General features: G+C 39.4%; 1 protein-coding gene across 1 annotated transcript in view; it reads right to left on the reverse strand.

Moving 5' to 3' along the window:
• The window catches only part of LOC122182364 (myocardial zonula adherens protein-like), a 52,188-nt gene extending 33,774 nt beyond the window's left edge, over positions 1–18,414 (reverse strand). Inside the window, exons 1-4 of the mRNA XM_042875540.1 lie at positions 18,306–18,414; positions 11,443–11,532; positions 4,302–4,460; positions 1,683–1,775 (exon numbers count right to left, since the gene is read on the reverse strand). Coding sequence (XP_042731474.1) covers positions 1,683–1,775; positions 4,302–4,460; positions 11,443–11,532; positions 18,306–18,389 — 426 coding nt within the window. The 5' untranslated portion in view covers positions 18,390–18,414. The remainder of the gene's footprint in view (positions 1–1,682; positions 1,776–4,301; positions 4,461–11,442; positions 11,533–18,305) is intronic.
• Between the last annotated feature and the right edge of the window lie 8,278 nt (positions 18,415–26,692).

The following is a 26,692-nucleotide window of genomic DNA, read 5'->3' on the forward strand; positions in this document are numbered from 1 at the left end:
AACCCAAACTGTAGAAATGATTAGGAACCATTTAGTAATAAAGAAGAAAATTGTTACTAATGGAAGCCAGCCCAACTTGGATTTATGTCATGGACCAGACAGATGTGTTTCTTGTTAAAGCAAAAGAGCACCACTGATCGATACGAAGATCAATTAGTGTTTAGTAACAAAGTTATAAATAGATCAGGTCAGGCCAGGGAGCAGAAGTTATTTAGTTACTGCTAATTCTATACAAATGTGTGCTCAGTTAAAAATAAATGGAAACAGAAATGCTTTGGATAAATTAAAAAAATTACAAGATAAGAACTTTTGTGAAGAAACTTACTGCCCAAGGTAGAGTATTTGAAGTACAAACTTCAAACTAACTTAATGAACAAAAAGTAGTCCTGGAAATTGATGGGGAAAAAAAGCATAGTGATTCAAAGCTGAAGCTAAGAGTGTAGAAAGGATTTTAAGTAGGATCCTCAAACAGCATGGAAGGTGGCAGTCATGTAGAAAACAAACAAAACCAAACAAATTTTAAAAAGCATATGTTATTAGATAGAAGAACACCTGTGCTTTTTTTGTTTTTTTTTCAGGCACTCTCAATTATTAAGAAAGTGTGTGTGTGAGGAAGGATGTCTCAGTGTGCCATTGACTTCAGAAAGAATCCTTCATAAACTGTTTATTTGCTTTGGAATTAGAGATTCTGTCAGAAGTGGTCAGAAACTATTAAGAGAGATTTTCGGACTCATGAAGGATTTCTACTGGTCCAGTGGAGGATCTGGAAGCATAGAATATCATCACTGCTGTTCAGTAAGGATCAACCAGAGAGAAGGCAAAGCTGCATCTAAGCCAGCGTTTGCCTACGTGGTACTGGATGGGGGCTGCATATCGTCAGCATCACAAAGGCTATTTAATTCGTTTCACAAAAATTCAGTTCTTCCCTCCCTCCTCTCAAGTTGGGGTGATTTTTAAAAATTTTTAATTTTTATACTACTTGACACAGAGTTTTGTTCTGTGCTCTGATCTTATACATAAACTGACAGTCTTCAAATGAGGAGGTAAGAAAGGCACAGAGTCCCACATCCTTGAAGTTAAATATGTTTAATTATCAAAGCTTCCTCTGAACCAAAGCTGTGAATAGCAGTACTGAATATAAAATCCACAGCAGGTTGTCAGTGATTGTTGGACCAAAGAACTCAGCAGTTTAAGACAAAAGGTAAATCTACAGACTGCAGCAGGTCTTACTGAAAAAGCACAAAGAAAGAGTTCATCAAATGACCACCAAAAGGTTCATTAAGAACCACAAGGTAAGTCATGTTAGGACTGTCATGCATTAAAGAATGCTGCTACTTCTTTTATTATCATATTTAAACATTACAGTCACTAAAACAGAGCAGTCTGATGAAACCACAACTCTAAGTTGCACACATCACTCCTAATTATATAGTCAATATTTTTTTCATTTCATATGGCAGCTTAGTGCTACAAAGATCTCCAATAATTCCCAGATTGTCTAGAATGAACACGCACCCAGGCAATGCTATCAAGATTATCTTTCATTTCCAATAACCAGGCAACTAATTCCATATACAAAAGCATCCCTGTCTTACTTCAGTTTCCTGGAGGGAAAAGGTAAATAGATAGTACAGGGACAAGTTATTGTCATATACTTTCCCTACAGTTGAATGCATACTTACTTTCAGTTCATTCGTAAGCTGCTGTATTTTTCGTTTCATTTCATCATACTCCCCATACATTTTCTTTCTTACTTTTTCCAGAGTTGCTCTCACCTGGTGTTAGAAAAATCACATGCCTTTATCAACCAGACTTATTGATGACACTGTTTGTACTGGGACACAGTATTTTGTTTCTGTGTTCTTCATGGTTACTTTTAGAATTGCCCTTTATTTATTAATTAATTAAAACTTTTTGTCAACAATAGTTCACTCTTAAGACTAGAACTTAATTCTTAAGAGCTGTCCACACAGAGATGATATAAACAAAAATGTGAGCAATTCTAAAATTCTCTGTACACTTAAACACTAGTAAATTAATAATTTAAATAACAAATTTCAATTATACTTTCCAGAAGACTAACTTATTTAGTTTATTAGTTGAATTAAAATTAACTTGAACATACAATGTTTTCTTTCTAAGAAAAGCATCCAATATGGATTATGAAATCCATATTCATACATTAATTCTGTTACAGCATTTAATTAAGTTTTCACCAAGTGTCCTTTGAAAATAAACCCTTTAGTTTCACTGAATTTGGACTTCCAGGCTCATATCTAGTTAAATAATGTATTAATTACCAATGTAATTACAAATCTGAAGAATAGAGTACCCAATCTGACCTTGTTTAATACCTATGGATGTAAACTATACTTTGCCTTTCTAAAAAAAAAAAAAAAATTAAAAAATAAAAGAAAGGAAAAAGGGAAAGAAAAAAAAAAAAAAAAAGGTATGTTAAAAGCCAGCTTGGGTTTGCATGCCATTGAGAAACATGCAAAGAACCAAATTTTCTCAAGAGCACACATTGTAAACCCTCATTAAATGTTTGCCTACAGTTTATCTTCCAGCTACGTAGCTCAAATTCTTTTTCTTCCCCTCCCCTCAGCTGAACACACACTGGTTGCAGATTATCTAGGGCAGTCAGCTTACCTTGCATCTGCATAGCTGAAGGGGGGCTTGGGAAGGAAGAAGGGGAAAGCATTAAAAGGGGGAAGTTTCTGGGAGTTCTGCAACATATGCAGTCCCAGAAAGAGGACACTGGCCACCAAACCTACACAAGGAGTGGATGCAACCCTATCCCAGACTGCATGTTTCCTTTGTGATGAGAAACACGGAAGGAAGCTGACTCCTGCACTTCTGAAGGAAGCACTCCTCATCCTGTCTCTACTCACACACATGCACCTGCCCACACACACACTTGCAAGGTGCAAGTTTGACACCGGTACAGGAAAAAGAAGCATCAGTAGTTCAGAACATGGCCTTCCATTTCCGGGCTAAGTCAGAATATGTGGCACAAGCTGAGGGCTCTGCTTATAAAGATGAAACTTATCTGGCAGGCCAAAGTTCACAACTAGCATAGTTGGTTCACAGCCTCCACTTCTTCAAAGGTTTTACCCTTTTTATAACCAAGTACCAGTGCAAAACATGCTATCAGTCTGGACTGACGTTTCCCACTTTGCCACAAGCCAACAGAGAACAGAGAAGTGCAGGGACATGCTCCCAGTTCAAGCAATCTGAATCAGGTACCAGAAGCAGTGTAGCCTGTGCTGTGTACCAATTCATCCATATTCCCTGACAGCACTTCAGATAAAATGCACAGGCAGGAAAACAGCAGCTCATGTTCCTTGCCTGCGTAACAGTAGCAACAGACCCTAAATGGCGAGTGCAGGTACTGGTGTTAAACACTGGGAGCTTGAAATCTGTGAGTAATAAAGGAGAAAAACAAGTGCTGATAACTGGAGACCAGGCAGATGCTAAGAGTACACATAATTACAGTCTCCTAGACTGCTGGCTTGACACAGTGTTCCTCCCTTTTATATCAACACAGTTCTCCGGCACTTGAGTCATTGTAAGATGATAACCATTGACCAACAGCTTCCTGGGTGGCAAAGGAGGATGGAAAGAGGTCAAATTATTCACTCTGGGCTAATTAGAAGGTTATTGCCAAAGCCTGAGAGACAAGGACTGACAGGCAAAGAGATGGTGAGTCTTGAGCACAAAAACGAGCAGCATCAGAAATTCATTTTATTCTTTCAGTACAGTTTTTGCCAATTATGCTAAATGAGCATGCACAAAGAAAGTAGTACAAAGTCATCTTATTAGGCTGACTATTTTAAGGCTGCCCCAAAACATACCCAAGTGATTTTACTATATCACCTAATTTGGGAGCCTTTTCAAAACTGTGATGGAGGAGGGGGAAGCAGAAGATAAGAAAGAGTTCATCCTTTCATGCTTACAAAGTTTATCCTGCATAACTTTGAAATTACGAAGGCTTCGGAATGGGAACCTTAAAATCAGTTAGGCAGCTTGCTTGTCCAGCCGTAAGCCCCCCCAACAATCACTAAGTATTACAGAGTATCATCTGGCACAGAGGATGTGAGCTTCAACCACCTAGCTTTTAGGTACTTCAGTTTTTTTTCAACTCAAGAAATAACAAGGCAAACCATTAGCTTCAGAATGGGTTCTCTATTCAAATTTGAGGTTATTTGGTGTGACATCAGTCATCCCGCATACACTCACAGCTCTACAGAAATATATGGAAGGTATATCTCACAAATTCTGAAGGTGAACGCATAACTCACTTCTTTAATGTAATTCATCTCCTCTTTCAGCTGATCAGCTGACCAGCCATAAACCACCATTTCTCTCTTATGGTTGTTGTCTGTCCGGTGCACAACGCCATACACCATTCCATGAGAGAGCTTCCCCGGAGACATGCCATTTGGTACATGGTAGAGCTCCTTAAAAACAAATCATATTTTATTTCAAACAAGTTCTGGAATGATTTAAAAATTGAAGGCAGGAACATAAGACAAGCAACTATAGTGAAAGAACAGCAGTACCTAAGAACACTAGATCCCAAATGCCTGTGGACCAAATTATCAACCTTCATATTTTGGGATGATCAATGATTTTTGTAATCAGCTTAGATGTCAATTCTCCACTAGCTTTAATGAAAATGGTATGTGTACAGCCAAGAGCAACAGATGGATTATTGTAAGGAGAGAGACATGAGAAAGAATGTTTTTCTGGCTTGTATGGTACTTTTCTGCATTCTTCCAGAGGACTATTTGCTCTTACAGTTTCCTTTTGAATTCTTGCAAACACAAAAATTCCTCCATCCTGTCCCTTGCAAAGTCTGTGCTGTGCAAAACATCAAAATTCACAAGTTTAATCTAAATGTTTCAACAGTTCTCAGAAGAAAATGAAACTGAAACTTCAAAGCTCTATGTGAGAGTTCAGAAAATACCATTTTATCTTGTAGATAAAGAAGCAATAATCTTAGTTTTCATTTTAGGATAAACACCTCCAAAACAATCAAAAGTCCATCTCAGTCTGTAATTATAGAACATGTACAACTGATATTATAAGAGCCAAAGCAGTGCTATGAAACAGCATTCATGTGAGTGTTTCAGTGTTATGAACTATTATAGAAGGCCTTGATAGGAAAGTGAAGTGGCAGCTTTAGTGCTTGTGTTTGATATTTTAGCAATCTGCAGAAATTTCTAGAAGCATATTTGTAATAAACTTATGTCTTATTTTAAAGTGCTCTTTGCAACAGACTCCACTTAACCATCACGTCAATATGCCTTGTAAGAAAAACATGTATACAAACAGTGGGAACCATTGCCCTCGAATATAAATATCTGCAAGGTCAGAAGTAGCCACCCACAACGACTACGCACCTGGCCTCCCTTCTGATAAACCCAGAGAAACACACTCCTGCAGCAATTACCTGAAGTACTAATTTATATTCCTGAATACAAAGAATTTGAGAAACTAGCTCAGACAGACGTCCATGCTTTTAAAATGAGAAGAAAAAAAAATCATATCATTTAACTTTGAATATCTGCAAACTGAGATCCTAAAATGAGCAATTACTTGTGAGCATGAAGTTAGAAAGACAGTCTTGAAAGAAACAGCTGTTACTGAATAGTTTTGTGCATTGTCTTTCTTTTAAAAGCCAGTGATGGGGACAAATCACTCACAGGTAACTTCACTGAACTCCCTTTTGCACACCAAATTTACTAAGATGTCAATAGATATGAGATTACTTTTGAAAATATTTGAGTTTGTTTTGCTATTCAGTAATGACACAGTATTGAAACTCACAGACTTTTGAGACTCCTTATAACATTAGTAGCCTAGACAGTATCTAAATACTCTCCTCCATATCAGAGGCAGAAAGAGGTGAAACTTATTAGTTTACATCCACACGCATCCCAGCAAGTCTTTAGTTCTTACCACGACAGGTGATGGTAGTAACTGTAGTCTAATGCAATAGCTCTTTCTGTTTTTAGCAGCCAAACTTACACAACTACAGTGACAACATAATAATAAATATTTCTTTGGGTAGGGTGAAAATGAACAGGATAATTTATTTGCGTTAAAAGTAATGAGTAAAAATGCAAATCTGTTGTATATACTATAGAACAAAATGGCTTTACTGTATCATTACTGGCTTAATCATTTTGCTGAAGCTCTGTGTGCACGCAGGGCTGGGAGGGGAACAATCCTGACACCAGATAAAGACAGTTTCAACCATTTAATAGAAAAATACTGGTCAACTAGCCCTATCTATACCAGATATTATTTTGCATGTTGAAAACGCCATATGCAGAGCTTTGTATCCTGATAACCAAAAGTTACATAGTTATGATTTGCTTGTTTTTCTCTTCTCTTTACATGCATACAGACAAAAATCCTGCACCTGATTACTTGAGAATAAATACAGGAACTAGATGGGGATATGACTCAAAACTTTTGCATCTGTTTACTTCCAGGGTTGTACAGTTGCTTTGGTAGTTTCATTTCAGCTCCTCCCCCGCATCTGGATGAAGGGATTAAATACAAGTTTCCATCTTCCAGATAACAAGATGAATAATTGCTTTGATTGTTTAGAGGTTACTAAGGCCCCAGACATTGAATTCATAAATCCATAACCTTTACCCACTCTAATCTATATTTTATGAAGTGAACAGCAACTACGAAGATCTTTTGTGCCTCGGAAACATTAGCAGGATTGTTTAAAGTTCTGTTTGCAGAATTCTGTACGGAGATCGTGATCAAGTTCCTTATTTTTAGAACATTACAAACACATTTCCAAGGAATGCTTTACAAGACTCACGCCTCTCTAGCAAAGGAAGATAGATTCAGACCATTGGTTTTGCAGCAAGGGAATCAATCATCCATGACACTTCAATATTTCACAGATGAACAGATTTAAATTTACATCATAATAGGCACATAATGAGCACCATAAGTATGCATAAAGCCAGACTGGTCACACTTCTCCAGCAATGATGACACAATTGTCTGTCATCTATATTTGCACAAGCCTCCCAAGATTTCTTTGTCACTTATCTTTCAAAAGATTAAAGGAACCTCCATCATCTGTTGAGAGTTCCAGTTCTGCCATGTGCCACTTACAATACAGGATACTGCTTTTACTTCTCATTGTTTTGCTCTGTCTTCCATATATATCCACTCTGAAAATTCAATTTTCTGACAAGATTCTCACCCCTTTCCTTTCTGAGGCATCTCAGTGATGATAACAGAATAAGTAAGTACTATAAAATTAACCAGAAGAGTAGGTGAAGCTGGAAGGTTTCTTTAGATTAGACAAGCATTGCTTTTAAGGTCAAATTATCAGCCAAATCTAGAGCATTTTTTTCACTCCCAACTGCCTGTGCACTTCCAGCACTGGAACAATACCTCTTCCAAGTACGGTTTGTTGCTGCAAAATTTTCTTGAAACCCCTTATCTGAAAAGGCTGGCTAACCTTAAGAAACTCATGAATATTTCTTTGTGGCTACAGTCAGTTATATGACAACTCAAGTTAACCACAACACATTATGCTGATGTACACGAAGGCAGCTTCCAGGAACGTGCTTCATCTAAGCTGTAGCAACAGTCATGTTGCAGTTGGTGTGATCGCACAACATATCCTAAAGAAAAGCAGACTGTGTTTACTTAATAAATATTTAATACAGAAGCCGACACCCCAAGGTTGCAAAAGTCTTAATAATTGTCATGCATCCTGTTTATATCTGTCCAAGCACATAGCACAAGCAAGGTCTGAAGCCAGTATAAACTCTGAAACGAGTACAAACTCATATTTAAATGTGATTTGTGAGCTGCTTTTCATACTGCCCATGGTTTATCAGTATTATGTAAATGTGGAAAATATGCTAAGACATAGAACACAAGTGTTCTTAAACTCATGACACTAAATAAGAAGCATCACTTAACACATTTCCACTTCTAAGCTCTTTGAAATATTGTAGAATTATGTGCCACATCTAATCAAATAAAACTGTTTCTGTAATGCCACTCTTTATACGTTAAGAAAGTAAGACAAATACACTAGCTACCAGAAGTAGCTACCACTGGAATTATTTCTGAGGCTTTCATTTAATGCTGGTTTTAATAAAGAGCTGCTTAAATAGCACATAAAAAACAGAATTAGTGCTGGAGAGGCTGAGAAACAGTAACATCAGCCACCTGTAGCAGGTGAACCACATTCGTTATGTCACAACTCCTGCTATGCTGGTGGGAGTGGGCTGGCAGCCACAGATCAGCAGAGAAAATAGGCGCTGTCCTAGATTCAAAGTGCACAGCAGCCTCATATTCATTGCACTCATGTTCCTTGATCCAGGTCTGACACGAGTTTCTCTTGATTATCTGCATCACACTGTGGCGAAAATTCCACTCCTGGCTTCTGTATAGCCTACATTTTTGCTGTGGGAAAAATGTTTGCTCTGCTTTTGTATTTCTGCTCAAGAAGCAATAAGGATTTCATCTCTAGGATGTGAATAATTTAAAAATGTAAATTAAAGAGTTAGAGGATATACAAAGCAAAAGTATTGGTTGAAGGTTAAGAATGAATGCTGTTCAAACTCTATTGAAAGCCTCAAAACCAGTAAAATAAGACAAATTTATAAAGCATTATCTCATTTTCATTCTCTGCCCACTTGCTCAAAGGAGAAAAAGAAAAAATCTCCATATATATCTCAATATTCTGCCCTCAAATATCTAGCTGCAGCTTCCAATGACACTTCCAAATTTAGCCATGACAGTGAGGAAAGGGCCTGACTGATAAAAATAAGCCCTAGCCCAAACAGAGACAATACTATTGTTCAGTAGCATTTTATTATGCAGGGCATGGCAGGCTTCAGAACACACAGATATTGCTTATGATCTGACCAGCACAGTAATCCTTTGTACCTCATGGTGAAGTAAACAGCCTCATACTACTTTCATTTATTGCCTATCAGTAACAGGAGCAATGGAACAAAATTATGGTAGTTGCAGACACTCTCAGCCTGAAGTGCTAACAATTCAGATATTTAGCTTTTTGCCAATGAAAGAAACCACCCAATCAACTTGTATTTGTCTTCAGTTCTCACATGTTTTTTTCATCACAGGCTAAACAGGAATACAGACATTCAGCCTGACACACGCAGCACAAGTTCTCTCCCTTCAGTTTTTGAAATCATCATCTGACCGGGTATCACCTTTTACAAAAGTCAGGCAGAGGCCATCCTCTTGCCCTTAATGCCTGCAGTAATTTTGTTGTAACAAAACTGCCAGCTCTGACATTTTGTTCTATTTTTTACACTGGCTCATTTTTATTCCATATCAGAATGACAATAAATTAATCAGCCTAGAAACATAATGCACTGACAGAGATTTAATGAAATACGGCATATATTTTCTGCTAAAATTGGACTGCAATGAAAAAATCTAAGTTACCATCTATTGACATAACCAATAAAGCATCAGTTCTGAACTGTCAGTGAGCTCCAGGGCAAGATGCTAGCAGGTTCAGTGCCAGCAGTGGCTCCTGTACAGCTGATTTTGCAGCTGCTACACTTTACAACAGTATTCAGTTCCAGAGAACACACAAAATAAAGAAATAACCAGCAAGCCATCGCTATGTCACATCAGGGCAGCTCAAAATCACCTCCTTCTAATGAAAGATTAGAAAGAGAAGATTACAACTAAATGTCACGCCATGGTGTATTTATAGTTTTCTGGCATTCCCTTTGACACAGCAAGCTCTTATGCTCTCCTCCCTCACTTCTTGTCTGCCCAAAGAGGAGACAGCCATGCAGCCATGCTCAGATCACCCAATCTGCTGCAACTCTTCAGCAAACACTGCACAAACCCTCTGGTTACCCTCGCAGTTTATTTGTGTAAGTCAACAGTTGTACTACTTAGATTTTTTTTTCCCAAATGCTTTTCTTTGCACACAACATTAAAGACAGCACAGAACTCTAACTTTCAAGTCCTGCTGCCGCATTTGATTCTTGGTGAAGCTGTGTGTTTTGACATTAAATTGCAGAGTGTAAGGCAGAAAGGTGAGCGCTTCTCTAATTTCTCTCTATTAGCATTACCTCCAAAAGGGAAATGCAGCTCTTATAGGACCAGATGAGAATTATGTAACATTTGTAAAATTTCTTATTCTCAATGTGATGTATGGAATTTCATTAACGCTGACTGAGCTGAATATGGGTGGATCAGCAGAGATAACTGATCACTACTCTCAGAATTATTTGGTGTAGGCTTTTTTGTTGGTTTTGGTTTGGTTTGGTTTTTTAAAGCTTACAGTAAGATAAAACTATCAGAGTATGACAAGTCAAGAATCTTGTGTGTACTATAAGTTACTGTGTAACTAAATCAAATATTCAAAGCAATATATTACATAGTCAATATAAATCTACAGGTAATAAATTCCTGTCTTGCTTTAGAGGCATGAAAAAAAAACAGTTCACGTTCAGTGATTTTTTTTTTGTAGTTGCTTCACGTTCAGTGTATTTTTTTGAATTACACAAAAAAAGTAAAACAAGTAAATGACACAATTACTCTGTTGTTCTTCTTTAATTGCCAAGACACTGAACAATTACAGCCCAACCAGTTCTAAAGATACACTTTCTAAAAGTGTACAATATAGCTCTCATTAAATACAAAGTCTGGCAGAGAAAAAGAAGTCACATAAGGAAGTGACCAAGAAGCCCTGCTCACTGGCACTTCTTTCTCATTATTACACTACTCAGCATAGTAAAATGAGTAAGCCATGAGTCAATAACTGTCCTCCTCAAAAACAAACTTATAGTACTCTTAGGGCAATAGGTCCATTTGCGTCAGCTGGACTGGGGATTTCTGCAATCAGATACAAACTGACAGAACTCTAAGCAGTGGGTGACAGTATTTTCATTGCTACAACTAAACACCTTCTGTACACATTCAATTATTACAATGTACTGGCCCCAAAATCAGCTGATGCAGAAAACTTCCAAGTCTCAGGCAAACCAATTCACACACACGGCAAAGGCTCATTTGTCACACACTTAAGCCTATATGAAATGTAAAATTCCCCACTTCAGGTGAGGATCGAGACTTTGCTTAATGAAAGACACTGCTGCTTATAGCAATCCAGCATATAGATTTTAAATAATCAAGTTCTAAAAATACTTTAGTCACACATTGCTGTCAATCTCTGTGCTGTTTGTCTACTACTACCCTTCCACTTTACATGATGCTTTGCTGTTCCCAACACCAGAGCTCAGGCTCAAAGTTTACAGCTGACTTGCTCAGCATCCATATGCTGTTCAGTCTTCCAAGATGATCCAGTTACCAAAACAACTAAAATCAGATTCCACAGATGCCAGTATTTACTCCTTGTTTGTACAGCATTTGATTAGAATTGCTAAAACTTACATGTTTCTTTCTTTCAGGTTCTTTTGCTCCCTGCTCAGGCTGTGAGACTTCATCAGGTGGTACTGTTAAACGTAGTCTGCAAACATTCATCTGAAAGAAAAACAGAAGTTTGCTTTTAGATTCAAGCGCTACAAAAATTAATTTTAATAACTTGCTTTGCAAAACGAATTGTGCTAACATTCAAGTTTTCATTCATTATTTTCTACTTACATCCAATCAGCTGACAAAAAAGTAAGCTATTTGTAAAAGGCTAGAGGGTTTTTTAGCTGGCAAGAAATAATTCAAGGGCATCCATAATTACATACCTGAAATAGCAACAAACAAACAAACAAAAAACCACAAACCTTTTCAATTAACAACATGTTCTTACATACTTATAAACGACATTGAAAGCTCAGATATCAGAAGGTGAACGTAATTTCCTAGTTTCTCAGCTTTGTTTGCAGATTTGGCATACTTCAGTCTTCAAAAGGGAGTATTTAGAAACACAAAGGTTATTCTGGAGTGAATATCCCTTTCTTGTTCAGTATTTGATCCAACAGTACATAAATTCCACTAAATTCTAACAGAAACATTATTGAAATGTTATACACAAAATTGCAAAATTGTTTGTAAAAGAAAAGCCTCAGAATTATTCACAGAAATTTTAAGAAAAAGGCCAGGGGGGCTGATACTTTTTTACCCCCTATCACTCCTGGCCATGCTTTTGGCTGAGATCTTTGCTGCAACAGTATTTTTAAAGCATCACTTCTCATACAAGAAACTTGGCTACAAACATTAGTCTTATCTGTACACGAGACTTCTTTGTAGAAAACAATCCTAAGTCCTAAACTGAGCAAATGATGGAATGAGAATTTCTTGTCTAAATTCAAAGCTTCACAAAAAATTCCTGTGAAATCTCAGCTATCTGTTGACAAAAATGACTCTAAGCTGTTCTTCAAACAGCTAACACACCTCTTTCATGGTTACTGTGGGCCATCATCAGTGTTGTACAGTCCAGTGTCTTTTCTGATCCAGATGTCTTCAGTTTCTCCTAACTGCCTATATCCAGCCATGCAGAATCATAGAATGGCTTGAGCTGGATGGACCTTAGAAGCTAGTTCCAAACTCTCTTTTTGTGCAGAGTTGCCACCCACCAGATCCTTGGGCTGCTCAAGGTCCCATCCAACCTGGTCTTGAATGCTGCCACGGATGGAGCGCTAACAACTTCTGTTCCACTGCCTCACCACTCTGAGTAAGGAATTTATTCCTAACATCTAACTAAATTTCCCCTTTATTTTAAAACCATTTCCCTTTTCCTATCACTATATGGCCATGTGAAAATTTGGTCCTCCTCCTGTTTATAAGTTCCCTTCAACTACTGCAAGGTTGCAATAATGTCTCCCCTGAGCCTTCTCTTCTCCAAGTTAAACAAGGCCAAAGTCCCTCAAACTTTCTTCACAGGACAGTTGTCCAGCCCTTTGATCACCTTGGTGGCCCTCCTTCTCCAACAGCTCCCCATCTTTCTCATACTGGGTGCCTCAGACCCGGATGCAGTACTCCAAATGGGGCCTCAGAAGAGCAGAGGAGACAGGAACAATCAACTCCTTCTTCCTGCTTGTTAGTCAGCAGCCTGGGATACAGTCGGCCTTCTAGGCTGCAAGAGCACACTGCTGGCTCATGTCCAGCTTTTCTTCTATCAGGACCTCCAAGTCCTTCTCCGCAGAGCTTCTCTCATTAAATTCTTCTCCCAGTCTATACACATATCTGGGATTGCCCTGACCCAAGTGCAGCACCTTGCACTTAGCTTTCTTGAATCTCACTAGGTTCATATGGACCCACCATTCAAGCCTGTTCAGGTGTCTCTAGATGGCATCCCTTCCTTCTATTGTGTCAAATGCACCACTCAGCTTGGTGTCACCCACAAACTTGCTGAGGGCACTCTTGATCCCACTATGTCTATGTTGTTGATGAAGATACTGAAGAGCACCACTCCCAAGACAAACATCTGGGGGTCACCACTCATGTCCAGCCTTCAGCTGGCCATAGAGCAATTGACCACAACTCTCTGTCTGCAACCATCCACCAAGCTCTACTGAATAGTCCAGCTTTCAAATCCATATCTCTCATTTAGAGATAGGGATGTGGTGTGGAATCATGCCAAAAGCAATACACATTCTTGCTCTTCGAAGTACAGCTTTCCATCAGTCTTGCCCAAGAAAGATCACAGTTCATGTCTTGGTCATTATAGCATTTCCTTTTGCTTCAAAATCAAATAAATCAAAAATCAATAATCATGCTCTATTTGCTGGTATTTACAGCATAGCAGCAAAATACTACTCATAGACTCCAAATTTCACCATTTCAACATCAAGTTCTTCAAATAGTCTCTCATATCAAATAAGTCTTCACTTTCAAGACTCTTCAAAATGGAATCTCTCCATAGCACCACTATTCAGAATTTCTGCAACAGAGATTCTCATTCTCCCTTCTTCCAAACAATTGACCCTTTTCAAGTTTTAAAACTAGAAGCATTCATTTTTTCTTCTTCCCAAGCAAAAAGATTAGAACTATCTGCAAATATCTGCATCAACTCCAGACTTTCTTTAAATCCCATCAAGATGACCACTCAACACTGACAGAACACCAACTAATGCCACTTTCTGCTGCCTTGCATCTTCTTTTAGGTCTCTTTGGTCTGCAGTGCCTTCTATCAATAAGAAAAATGTTCTGAGATAATGTTTATGTAAAACGTATGATCCATATTTGTATTATAAAAAGGGGAAAAAATGCGCATAACAAATTCAAGCTAAAGTACAACCTACTACTTAGATACATCTTGGAGGGTACTTTCTGTGAAATGAGCTCTTACTGTTATTTCATCATTCAGCCATATGCTATCAGCTCAAGAACAAAAAGCCCCAGAGAAAGTGATAGAAGAAAGAAAGTTCAGCACAAAAGTGGGTTATGTTTCAATATTTCCTAGATAATTCTGAAACAATGAAACAGGTTTGAAAAAGATGGGTCCTTGCACATTGGCTTTAGACTCTGATTGACTGCTATCTGTGTTCTTCTGAGAACATCAGACTCTTCCCTTACACTGCAGAAACTGTCAGTCCTTTCTGCTTACAAGTTATCAAGATACATTAATAATAAATTCCTCAGTGCTAGAGCTCACTGATTCATAAAGTAATTAATACTATGCTTTATCACCTATTTAATTTCCATTTCCCCCTGCTCTTTCTTCTCATTGGCTTAGCAAGGCTCTTTCCTCTAAAACAAGTGTGTTTACAACAAAAAGGGAAAGAAATACTGGCATTCATCCATGTAGTCAAACAAAGACCAGACCTGTAAATAGGAAATAGTACTGAGTTTGTGCTGTGCAGGAAGTGACAGATGAGGCCAACTTTTTCTTACAGGGGTTTCAAATGAAAGAAAGTTAAGTTAAATCAAATAAAAAGACTTAGGAGAAAACATGACAAACACCTCAAAGAAACAGAAACGCATACTAACGGGCAACTCAATGTCAGGTGAAATGGAGTTGTGTAAGTTTTTCTGAAGCTGGCAAATGGTTTGCTTGTCAGTCAGCAAAGGACTAGTTATAGCCAACACATTTATAGGTTTATGGTGCAGTGACTGTAAGTAAGTAATTATGTGTATACCAGTTAGTGAATCATGGCTGCCTGTCACATTACAGCAGTGCATGTGTTACAAGGTTACTATGAAGAAAAATCAGAGAAACCCAGAAGGAAAGCAGGCAAGTTGTAGCAAGTAGCTTGGAAATACAAATCAATAACAGTAATTTGTTGAGACTAAGAACACTGTAATAAAAGGTTGATAGTATTTAAACTATTTTTCTTGTTCTGTTTGTTTGGGTTTTTTTAATTATTTTTTCTTTATACAATGTCTTCTCTATTAGCTCCCTAAACCACACTTTAATTTCTTTTCCACTTCCTTGTTTCCAAGTTAGCTCCAAACTACTGAGATATCTCAAATCACAACCATATTTTCAGCAGTATTTCTGACAAAAAATGAAGACATAATGCTTCACTTTGCTGCCTGCTGCACATAAATACCATTCAGAGGGTGGTATGAGCAGTCATCTGACAATTCCAGCCTTCAAGTCACGCCCAGGGAGGCTTGTATCACAGTGGCAAAGTGCCATCCAGTTTTGAATTCCTGGCTGGGACAACCTCATACAGGCTGTACTCTTACCATTGTTTATAACAATTGCACTTCCGTAACATCTCTGGGGAAACAGCAGAAAATGTATAATGTAGCCACTCGCTCCTATTCTTCCTGGACCACAGATGATGCATGCTACCTAATGACAGAAGTACACCAGTATGTTAAAATTCACAAACACTACAGAGATTAGAAGGGAAAAAACAGCAGGCACCACTTTCCCTATAACCTTCAGAAGCAATTATGGATGCTGTGTCTACACTATCTTTGCTATGTACTGCTTCCTAAAGAAACAGCTGTCCCAGCCATTTGTCAGCAAGGTTACTTGACCAAATGAATGAGCAGGCTCATACAGAAATCACAGCCAGCCCTCTTCCAACAGCAAAACATGGCTGTAGTGATGCCCTAACATGGAAATGAAATCATAACAGGAAGAGTCTCAACTCTCTGCCAAACAGTGGCAGAATAATATGCAACCAAGGATGAAGCAGTAATTTCCAATTGAGAAACAAATGAGTTTTGTAGGGAGAAACCCAAGAGAGGAATGAAAGAGAATTCCACAAGCGGGAATAAGAATATAATTTAATTTCCTTCAGTTGGCGATTGACAGTAAGAACACGTGATAAAACCTGAGGGACAGATGTGGCTTCCACCATACTTTTATGTCATCAAAATTGTGATTTTATGAGTATAACTTTCAAAAAGGAATAGGTGTGCAGGTATCAAGTTTCCCAGGCTATGAGATTTTAGTTTGGTTTGCAGCAAGTATAGCTTTGACAAGCCAACAATACACATAACCTTCTTTGTGCCAACATTTTATGCTCACTCCCAGATTTTGACACCAACAACCCACAAGCAGTATTTCCAGAGCTCATCTGACATCATTTGTAGAATGATTATGCTGACAGGAAAACAAAGGCTGATAAGTTCAACCTCCACAACACTAAACAGAAAAGTTTGCTGACTGCAATGGAAATTGACAGGTGAAGACAAGCTCTTCTACCAAATTTCTAAGAGGCTAAAGGGACAGCATAACTGAGAGCTACTGCAATACAGTAATTAAGAAAAAAGCCAATCTAGGTTAGTTAAAAATGTTAAGAATTTATGGCCCAGATCCACAATCCACACTCATGTTTACCATCCTACTCAAATCACTAGGGTGCAACTTAAGACAAAAACAGATGACAGATTCAGTTTGAGTAACGTTCTTCAGACTCTTATTCCTCCTTTCTAAAAACAAGAAACATCCAGTAAGGGAGCGACTGCAGCTAACTACGTACTGCAATTACTGTAGAGCTAGTACTAAAATAATGAGTAAGGGTCTGATAGAATAACCAAGGTTACTAGCATAGTGGTAGAAAAATACAAGCTGTTCTACCAGCAACCAGCCTCAGCCTTAGACTTTTACAGTCCTTCACAGGGAAGATATGGTTCAGTTTTGATCTAAATTCAAATCTACTTTGGAGTTAACAAAAATCTAATTTTGCTGATCTTTCCAATGCCTCACAATTAAACAGTTTGGGATAACGTGTTTGTTGAGTAACTACCTGCTATCCAAACAGCTCAAGGGCCAAAAATTTCTCCCTTTGCCCAAGACCAGGTGTTACTTTCAGAGTTTCAAAGGTGAGAGCAAAAACGAAGCAGGTTTTAATTTCAGTCTCCCCTAAACATGCTAAGAAGAAAGTACTTTCATTGGTCATTTATCTGGCTAGTTTTCTTCATTTATGTAATCTCCGCTATGAGATTCCCCACACCACCACAATTACAGGGCACCTTTCCCATGACCACAGGCACACAGGAATGTGACACACATCTTCCATTTATTTTGCAGTTATTTTGCCTTCCTCCTCTCTTCTGACAACTCATGGTAAGAGACTTGCATTCCACTACAAAAGGAACTTTTTTGCTGTGGGAGAGCACAAGTTGTGTGTTACCGTGTACAACATGTGTTAATTTGTCATTCTTCACTGGTTTTATAAGCACAAAAGTTTGGATTGACCGACCTATCCCAAAATATTTCGAGATTTGTTATGATCGCACAAGTATATTTCTTTGTATGGGTGCTCTTAGCATTTGATTGTTTTGATTTATTCCTTCATGTAAAACATGTCCCCCCAGTGATAACATCGTGGCCACTGCAGCACATAAGGGCTCTTTCAATCAAGGTGGCTACAGAGACATTGCTATCATACCTGCCAGAGTTCTAACAACTTTTAGGACACATTTTCCAGTGTGTTAATATAGCATGGTTTGTCTATGAAAATTAAAAAGTTTAAGAGGTCAGTAAGTTGTATTTCTACATCCGTATTTTAAAAGAAATTATCACTGCCATGCAAGTCATTTTGGTAAGCTTCCCCATGAGGAAAGGAGTCTCGGGGGAAGTTCTCCGTTGTACATATCAGGAAAAAGTCTCCACCACAGCAAAGCTTCCTCAGGGCTGTCCAGAGAGCAGCCAGGAAGTAGCACTAACAAAAGCCCTGCAGGGCACCCCAAAGCTTTGCTTCTCCCAGCACCTACACAGACCTACTACTGAGGTTCAAAGAGATGTTTTCGCACACCGCACACTTCACCTGAAAACACCAAAACTAAGCAAGCCCAAACGCGCTCCGCCGGTAATCTGAGCGAGAGGGGTCACACCGCCCCACGGCGCGGCCCGCGGGACCTCCCCGCCGCCCCCCCCTCTCCGCTGCCCCGCGCACCTTCCGCCGGGCACGGCCGCCATCGCCGGCCGTCATCCTGGGGGTGGTGGCGGTGACCGTAAGCCCCGAGCTGTAGCGCAGCATCCCCGCGGGCCGCCGTGCTGGCGCCGACTGCGGCTCCCTCTGGCCGGCGGCGCCGCTCCGCCCCCGCGCACACACCGCGGGCGGCCGCAGGGGCCGGGCTGCGCAGCGGCTGCCCCGGCGGGGCGGGCCGGCGAGGGAAGAGCCCGGCGACCGTGCCGCGAGGGCGACCGAGAGCCTGGAGACGGGTGCGGCCGGGCAAAGTCACTGGGGGCGCGCGGCTCCCGAGCAATTTGCCCTTGGGACGCCACGGTCCCCGTGCCGCCGGAATTTCGGTGCACGTTGGGAACGGAGCTTGGAGAAGGTGGCCGAGAGGGTACGTATGGCACCCAGCCACCTTCTGGGCTTGGAAAAAAGGAGCTGGAGCTCAGAAGAGGCCTCTCTGGTACACACTTCTGAGTGCTCTAATGGGATAGAGCTGGCACCGTTCCCCCCTCCTGCTGCAATTCCTGAGCCACTCTGGCCTGTCAGTTTATTAGCTGTGCTCTGGGAACACACAGCAGGCTGGGCAGAAACGCCCCGACTGCAGGCAGCCTCAGGTGCGAGGCACGAGGCTGGGGCGACTCAGTGTGCAGGTGGTGGCACAAGCTTTCATGTTGAAGGTCCAGCAAGGAGGTGAGGCTGGCACTGGAAATAGCTGGCACTATATGGAAATAGCTAGCATACATTCTTAGATTGCAGGTTTGGACTTCAACATTTCCTTCAGAAGATACTTGTCTCTTCCAGGACGTGGCTGAAGGGGAACACTGTAACCCTCCAGCACTGTGCAGGCCCAGATGAGCACACACCACGTTCACCTGCATCCCTGCATCCCTCATAAGCAAGCAGCATGTCCCTGAGTAAACCAGAGAAGCTACAACAAAAAGAAATGCTTAAGCACAAATCAAATTGCAGAAGAAATATGTATCCTTTGTCTCCATGTAAATACCTTTAAATAATTAAGACCACAAGAAAACACAGCTATAGCTACATGATGTCCTTGCCCATTACGATGTTAACGAGCACACTGCTGTGGCTACGAGCTGTTTCCTGGTTCGGAGAATGCTGAAGAAGAGGAAGTAATTTGCTACCTACTGAGGGACTGGTGCCTCACCCTCTGTGTGAAGTGTCTATTCTCTTCCGTTTCTCAGATCCCTGTCTCTAGAGCAAGATACTGAGCCATAAGGGCAAGATGCTGAGCTATCAACATGACATGGATCTGAGGAAGAGAGGAAGAAAACATTGCCCAGGCCTGGAGGAGAGAAAAAAGGGTTGGTCTACATTACTGTTCAGTCTTTCTTGTTGTTTTCCCAGCTTCTGTTCTCTTCTCTCTTGAGGAAGGCATATAGCCCAAGGCAAATGAGACAGAGCAACCACTTGTATTTGGACTTCTCTCAAGACTGACTGCATGTTATACCTGCTGTTCTGCTTGAAGATGCCCCAAGCCCACTATCAAATTTCCAAATGAATCATCCACCATCTTAACTCATGGCAGTAATCCTGCTCTCAGAGGGGATTTCCTGGTGTGGAAAAGGTTTATATTCAACAACAGGGATATAGTTCCTCATATGTCACTTAACTGTTGGGCTTTGCCTTAGCAGTGATCACTGTTTGTTCCTGGTCCTTCCGGTGAGCAGAGATGTCTCAACTTAGATGCTAGCATACAGCCTTTGTGTGGTTACAGCTGCCAACATCACATACCTGTGAGATTCTCCTGGTCAGTGAGAAGCTGTGCCTTCAGGACTTCTCTCTTGTATGGAGAAAGGCATGCACAAAAGGCTGTAGTCACTGCAAGGCACAGACATCCAAGGGCAGGCACAGAAACCAAACTTGTGCCACACTCTGGTAAAGGACCTCCTTTCCCTGGCCTACAGTATGACAAAGTCACAAAGGTACAATAGTTGGGTCCCTGGGAGAATTTGCATGACTGACTTTGAGAATTATGATAAATTTGATGGAAATCTTTTTTTGTGTGTGGATGGAGGAAATACCTGTCCATAAGTAATACAACGACTACAAATGCAGTTTTCTATGTTTTGTCTGTATTATGGAGGGCCCTCCTCATTTCTTGGAATATAATGGCAAGACATGTTTATCTGATACAGCAATCTCAACAGAAACATCTACTTCTGGGCACTTTCTCGAATTAAAATTGTCCTAGAAGGAATAACCTGTAAGCATACTTAGTCTGTTTTTTTTTTTGTTTTTGTTTTTGTTTGTCTACTCTATAAACCATCTCCTTTCCTTTCCCCTAGTCAGCAAACTGCAGCATTCAACTTGCTTTCCCCTTTGTTAGTTGTCTGTGAATCCTTTAAAGTTTCTTCAGCTGTTCTGCAGGCTGTGAGGTTCTATGTGCATAGTAAACATCTGAAAATGCCTAATAATCTCTAAGCTCTACCAAGGCTGAAAAGAATGTGCAAAAGAAAGAATCAAAAACAAAACAAAACAAAAAAATCCACAAAACCCCAGAACCAACCAACCAACGAACCAACCAAACAAACAAAACAAAACAAAAAAAACCTTCTCTTTGTATGAAAGCAATATTTGGAATAATAACTTTTTCTCCCGACCACAGCTCTGATACGTGACAGAGATTATGGAAGATTATGGATGGAGTGCTGATACTGAATGAACACTTGGTACCCCCAGCTATAAAGTGAGACACTCAATAAAAGATGTTGCAGAAATACAAGTCATATACAGATGGGCTGCAATTTTTTGGAGAGCTCAGAGTTGTAGAATTATTTCTGGATGAAGACAGGATAGACAAAAACAGGGGTAGGAAGAGGGCAGTAGAGGCTTAGAACTTCATGACTGGTATGTGAGGGGGGAATAGCTAACTACTCACTACTTCCTGCCCTTGGGAACAACAGATTTGAAATGAACGAGGCACCATATCTATGTGTAATTTTGGCAGAGAATTATGGCAGAGAATATTATGATTATGAAAGGTATACGTGCACTCTAAAAGCAGCTGAATAAACTCTTGAAAGGAGCTACAGAAACTGTAAATCACGAAGGGATGCACAGAATTACTGACTCAGGAGGTCCTTGAACTGTGGGCTTGCTTTCTCTTTCACTCTCACTGGAGGTTTAAGCCAAGAAGTAACAGTCCACTGATGACCCACTTCCTCTTTCATTCCTTGAGAGATTAGGGATAAATGTCTGCTTGGTTTTAGCTTGGACCTATGACCCTACCTGTCTCGCTCTGATACTATCTGAACTAGATCTGTTGGAATTTAAAGCTCTTATTCCCTGAAGGAGCATAGCATCCTTCTATAAACATCTCTTGCTGTCTTTGTGTTGGACGTGGTGCTAACTTACAGACACAGAATGGGAGAATAGAAAGTAAATCACACTTGATTAGCTAGACGAAAACAATACTGATCTTTATAGCTGTACAGACTGCACAGAATATATATACAGTCATACAGATTGCTCACAAACTATACAGAACGTGGTGGCAGATAATAATCTGACCAGGATGAGCTTTTAGTTCAAAACTTGCCAGTGTTTTTGTGAATATAATGATACAAAGGAACTGCAGGTTAATTATAAGATGACACTATAATGTGAATATCTGGGGCAATAGTTGTTGTGAAAGAACTAATAAAGATTACACAAAATCTGCAGCAAATTTGAAACATTGGAAATGTTTGTACCTTTTTCCCACTCCCCCAAATATCCTTTTTGCCACCACCAGCATCACAGGTCCAGGAAGACCACAGACCACTATGCTGTGGAAGAAATGAAACAATGTCATAGAAACAACAGGCCTTTATGTTAAAAGTCTGTGGTCACAAGATGAATAACAGAGCATACAATACACAGAATGGAAAATATGTCTCCTCTCACAAAACAGCAAATCACAAAGGCAGTACTGCAGGAATGGGAAGCCTGGCCTTAACAAATTTCCTCATTACAGCCATGTTAATTCTCTTCTCCATCGTCAGACTAAATGCTGACAGAGTCCAAAGGAAGGGGTAAAGTCCTAGTGACACCTCATCAGCTGCAATATTAGCCCTGTGAGATTTGGGAATAATTGCTGAGTTACAGATTGTGCAAGAACTCACACAAGTGGTCATTAAGGTTATAAAATCCCAGTTGGATTGTTACAAAAATGAAGTGTTATAATTAACTTCTAATAGCCTTCACTTTCCAGTGGGATTACAATCCACTCTGTCTTTATCATCCCCAAGGCGTGAAGCCCATTTATAGCAAGACTGTCAAATGGACAGATGCATGTGAAATACTTCAGAACCAGACTTGGCAAGACCTGTGGGCTAGATCACCTATTTTTCTTCAAAAACGTTTATTTTTCCTGCTAGCATTGACATTTGTATTCCACAGACATGTATTTAGCTCAGCACCATGTAAACAATCTCAAACAACCTTTTTTGGGCATTACAGCTAGCATGAAAATGTCGTCCTGTTAACTATCATAAAACAGCTTGTTAGGGGACGAGCACCTGAAATTGAGTCTCCAAATTCAGCAGCCATAGGTCACCTCATATGCAGTATACAAACCAACACGCAATATTGTACAGTTCTTATCTTGAGCAATATTTTTCTTTTGCACTGGGAAATACACCGTTAGCTATGTTTGGAGTTAGTCTGGTTCACAGCTGGCCTTTTGAAGGAACATGACACGTACAACTATCTGAATATCCAGCTTGGTTTAGCTACAAGCATCAAATCACTTCTCTAACCTATTGACATAACTGTTTTCTGTCACTTAACACTCCCAGTATACAGCTAATATAGGATAGCTACAGAAACTCAGAGCCTCCCCTGCTGACCTCACGTAGACAATCTATATTTAGGAATGCCCATACCAGGAGTTTAAAATGCAGAATAAATACTTTGTTTTGCAAAGTTCTCAATACTCATTTTATGTTATTATTTCACCTGGTTTAATTAAGTAAAACAAGGAAATTCCTGGAATTACCTGCAATAGCAGTTCGATTCCACCTTTGAGGTGGGTTCTGAAAATAGTTTCAAACTAATTCTAGATAGCTCAGTAAATAAATAATACAAGGCAATTTGTACTATCATTTCCTGTGGAATAGACAGAAAGAACAAGTCAGAATGGATTAGTCTCTCAAAGTCATATCCAGACAAGAACATAGAGTAGTCCACCAAAGTTAATCAGGTAATGATAACAGCAACATTTTGCCATATACCCTTATGGACATGTATGTATCTTAGTGTATTTCATGCTGTTTGTGTGCCTAGTAGCTAGTCAGCTAAGAATTGCAGTCTCAGAGTGCTAAAATGCAACTTAGAGTAGAATAAAAATTATAGTTAAGATTTTAAAGAAAGATGCAAAGCCCTAGAAGGACACATTCTCAGCTTATTGTGGAAGGGGTTTTGACTGAGCATGTCTGTAAGTCATAATATTTACACAGCTATAGCCATGGACTTCATTTTATCAAAATAAAAGCTTGTTCTTCACTAAAATCAACTGTTACAACAGATATGAAAGGTATAAAGACAAACTGAGGCAAGTTAATCATGAATACATGGCTGCCTATGAATGGAAGAGAACAGTTCTGTCATTTTTCAATCACCACTTCTTAGGGCTCTAGATAGCATCACCTCACATTATGTTGAAGCATATAAGGCATCAGTCCAGTTCTGATTCAGCAAAAACTGTACCACCCCTTGATTCACCTTCACCATTTCCTCCTTCATGTAAATCTCCTGTTCAGCATATGGTCACAGCCCACAACAATGTGCAATTCTAGGTCTATCATCCTTTCCTTGGCAATAGGCTTTGTTTCAGTCAGTCCGTGCCACACAAGAAGGATGGTTCAACATGAATGTCATTTAAAAATAATGCAGCACAGGAGTAGCAGCATTGCTCATCAAGGGGTGTGACTTGTCCAGGCCATATAATTGAACTGGTTAACTGGTATGCAGGAGAGCAGAGAACAGGCACACCCACCATTAGCAGATATATTGCTAGGTGCTTGCATTTAAATTATATTTCACTCCTGGGAGATAATACTAAAGGATAGATTTCTTCTAAAAGGCTATTACTTAAATATTGTTATTCTTGCAGGAAACAAATAAATTTTAGAGGCAGAAATAAACTTCAGTACAAGTTCTTCTGTAGGAAAAAATGGACAAATTTCAAGGAGTGACAGCATTAGACAATTCTAGCTCACAAAGGGGAAGATTTTACCTTAATTTCACCACAGGAATGAAACAGATGAGGAAAAAGGGTAAAAACTACATTCTGTTCTATCTTATGATAGAAGACTGGAATAACAACTAGTGGATTTCAGTCCAACTTCAGGGTGGTATTCCATCAGGAGTATGATGGAATATTTTTTATATATATATATATATAAAAAAAAAAAAAAAAAAAAAAAAAAAAAAAAAAAAAAAGGCACTTGTCCAGAGCAACTGAACCAAAAGTTCTTGGTCATTCAGTTGTGTCTGATCTTAGACCTGGTTTAAGACCTGTTCTTCCATGTTCCATCGCAGAATGTTGCTCATAGAACTTCAGTAGTCATTAAAGACTCTCCCAGCACACTGATTGCACACACCCATAGGCAGCACAGAGAGTTATACATAAAATCTGTGCAGTACTGGTGGAAGATCTCATTTTCTTTTGTTTCTTAATACTATTAAGAAAAAAGTTAATTAGAAGTCATATAAAAGGAAAGTAAGGTTGGAAATGGAGGTATTTTAAATCATAAAAAAATAGAATCAGATTGTACTGACTCTATCAGGGGACTTTCAACAGGAAAGCTTTGTTCCTTCCATTCCTAAAAAAACATTCTAGTGGACCTATCTGTATTTAAAGAGTAAGGATTTATTATTATTTTTTGAATCTTATCAACAGTCTCCTCTCTTCTGCACCAAGGCATTAAAATAATCAATAAAGAAGTAAAGTTATAATCAGTGCAGAAGATACTGTTGGGCCTAACTAAGGTAAAATAATTAGGAGGGAGTATAGGGAGGATTAAATAGGTAAGGGCACTTACTAACAGCTCAATCACAGCGAATAAATATTACTTAGGGGGATGCCCCTCTAACAAGCATCCCAGTCCTAGAAAGGAAATGGATTCACCCACTTAATCACTTCCACATTTGGTCATAGCCTGTATCCTGGATGGCCACTCCTCAGATTTCTCCCATGTCATCCTTCAGGCCTCTTCAGCCCAGATTTTTTTTCCTCCTGCTGCACATGGTGTCTCATCCGGTTAGCAGTACAGCTGAGAATGAGCATGGTTCGGATCCTGATCACAGAGAAGGAGATATGTGCTATTCCTGGAAGTCACCTTCAAGAAATATGACAGCCTTTGAAATAGGTGAAACCAGTAACATCTTGAAATTGTACAGCAGGATTTCCTGATATTCTGCCTGCTTGATGATAACGTGAAATTGAAAGAAATGTGTGGCTTTTGGATGATACAAACTTGTCTACAAGAGGAAGCTAACCAGTTTGCAAGACCACTTATAATTTAGAAAGCTTGTATTCTGATATTAAACTCCTCCCACAGAGGAACTATTCCTATCAGGAAGCATAAAGCATAGTGAGGACTCTATCAAAAGACCTTTGCATTGGCTTGTTTCATTGATCCACTCATTTCTATTGAATTTTTATTTACTCTGTAAATTTATTCCAATTGGGAGATTTAGAAGGAAGTCTCAAAAAAAAAAAAAAAAAAGCCTTCTTTTTCTATGTTTAAAAATGGGTCTACAGTTTATCAGTACTTGTATCCAAGGGAAATGCTGAAAAAAATGCAGAGAAAACTGCACAGCAAAGAGCTCCACAGTATGACAAACTCTTCACAGGCTCCAGGGAAGGCCTCTCCTCTTCTACATCACTAAGCTCCGCTTACTATTTCTTTTCAGATGCCTGAGCCTTTTCTGTAGTACTTCTACCATGTGTCTGTAAAGAGATTTCAAACTATCTCTGCTGAGAAAGTCTTCAAGTTCTCCACAACTTAACTTAAAAAAAAAAAAAAAAGGAGTTAGCATTAACTGTACTGCCACAAATGTTCAACTGCTATCCTTTCTCACAACTTCACCATGCTCCTTTTGTTGCACTTCTATCCAAATTGCTTTTTGAACAAGTTTATCTGTTATATGTTAATAGAGCAAATCCCTGCCTCTGGAATTCCTCCAGAAAACTTCACAAGCTTCCAGACTGGCTGGACTGAGTAACACAAAAATTCTATCAGGCCTTCTTGAGTTGGTCTATAGGTTTATTAAGGCAGAATCCCATCATTATCAGTTGCAGGCTTGTTTTCCGCATAAGTATTTCAGCATGGAAAACTATAGTATAGGCCTGCTGTATTTATAATAAGAAT

The sequence above is a fragment of the Lagopus leucura genome, unplaced genomic scaffold (assembly GCF_019238085.1).
Source record: "Lagopus leucura isolate 7727_CA_CO unplaced genomic scaffold, USGS_WTPT01 Super-Scaffold_100015, whole genome shotgun sequence".
NCBI lineage: Eukaryota > Metazoa > Chordata > Aves > Galliformes > Phasianidae > Lagopus > Lagopus leucura.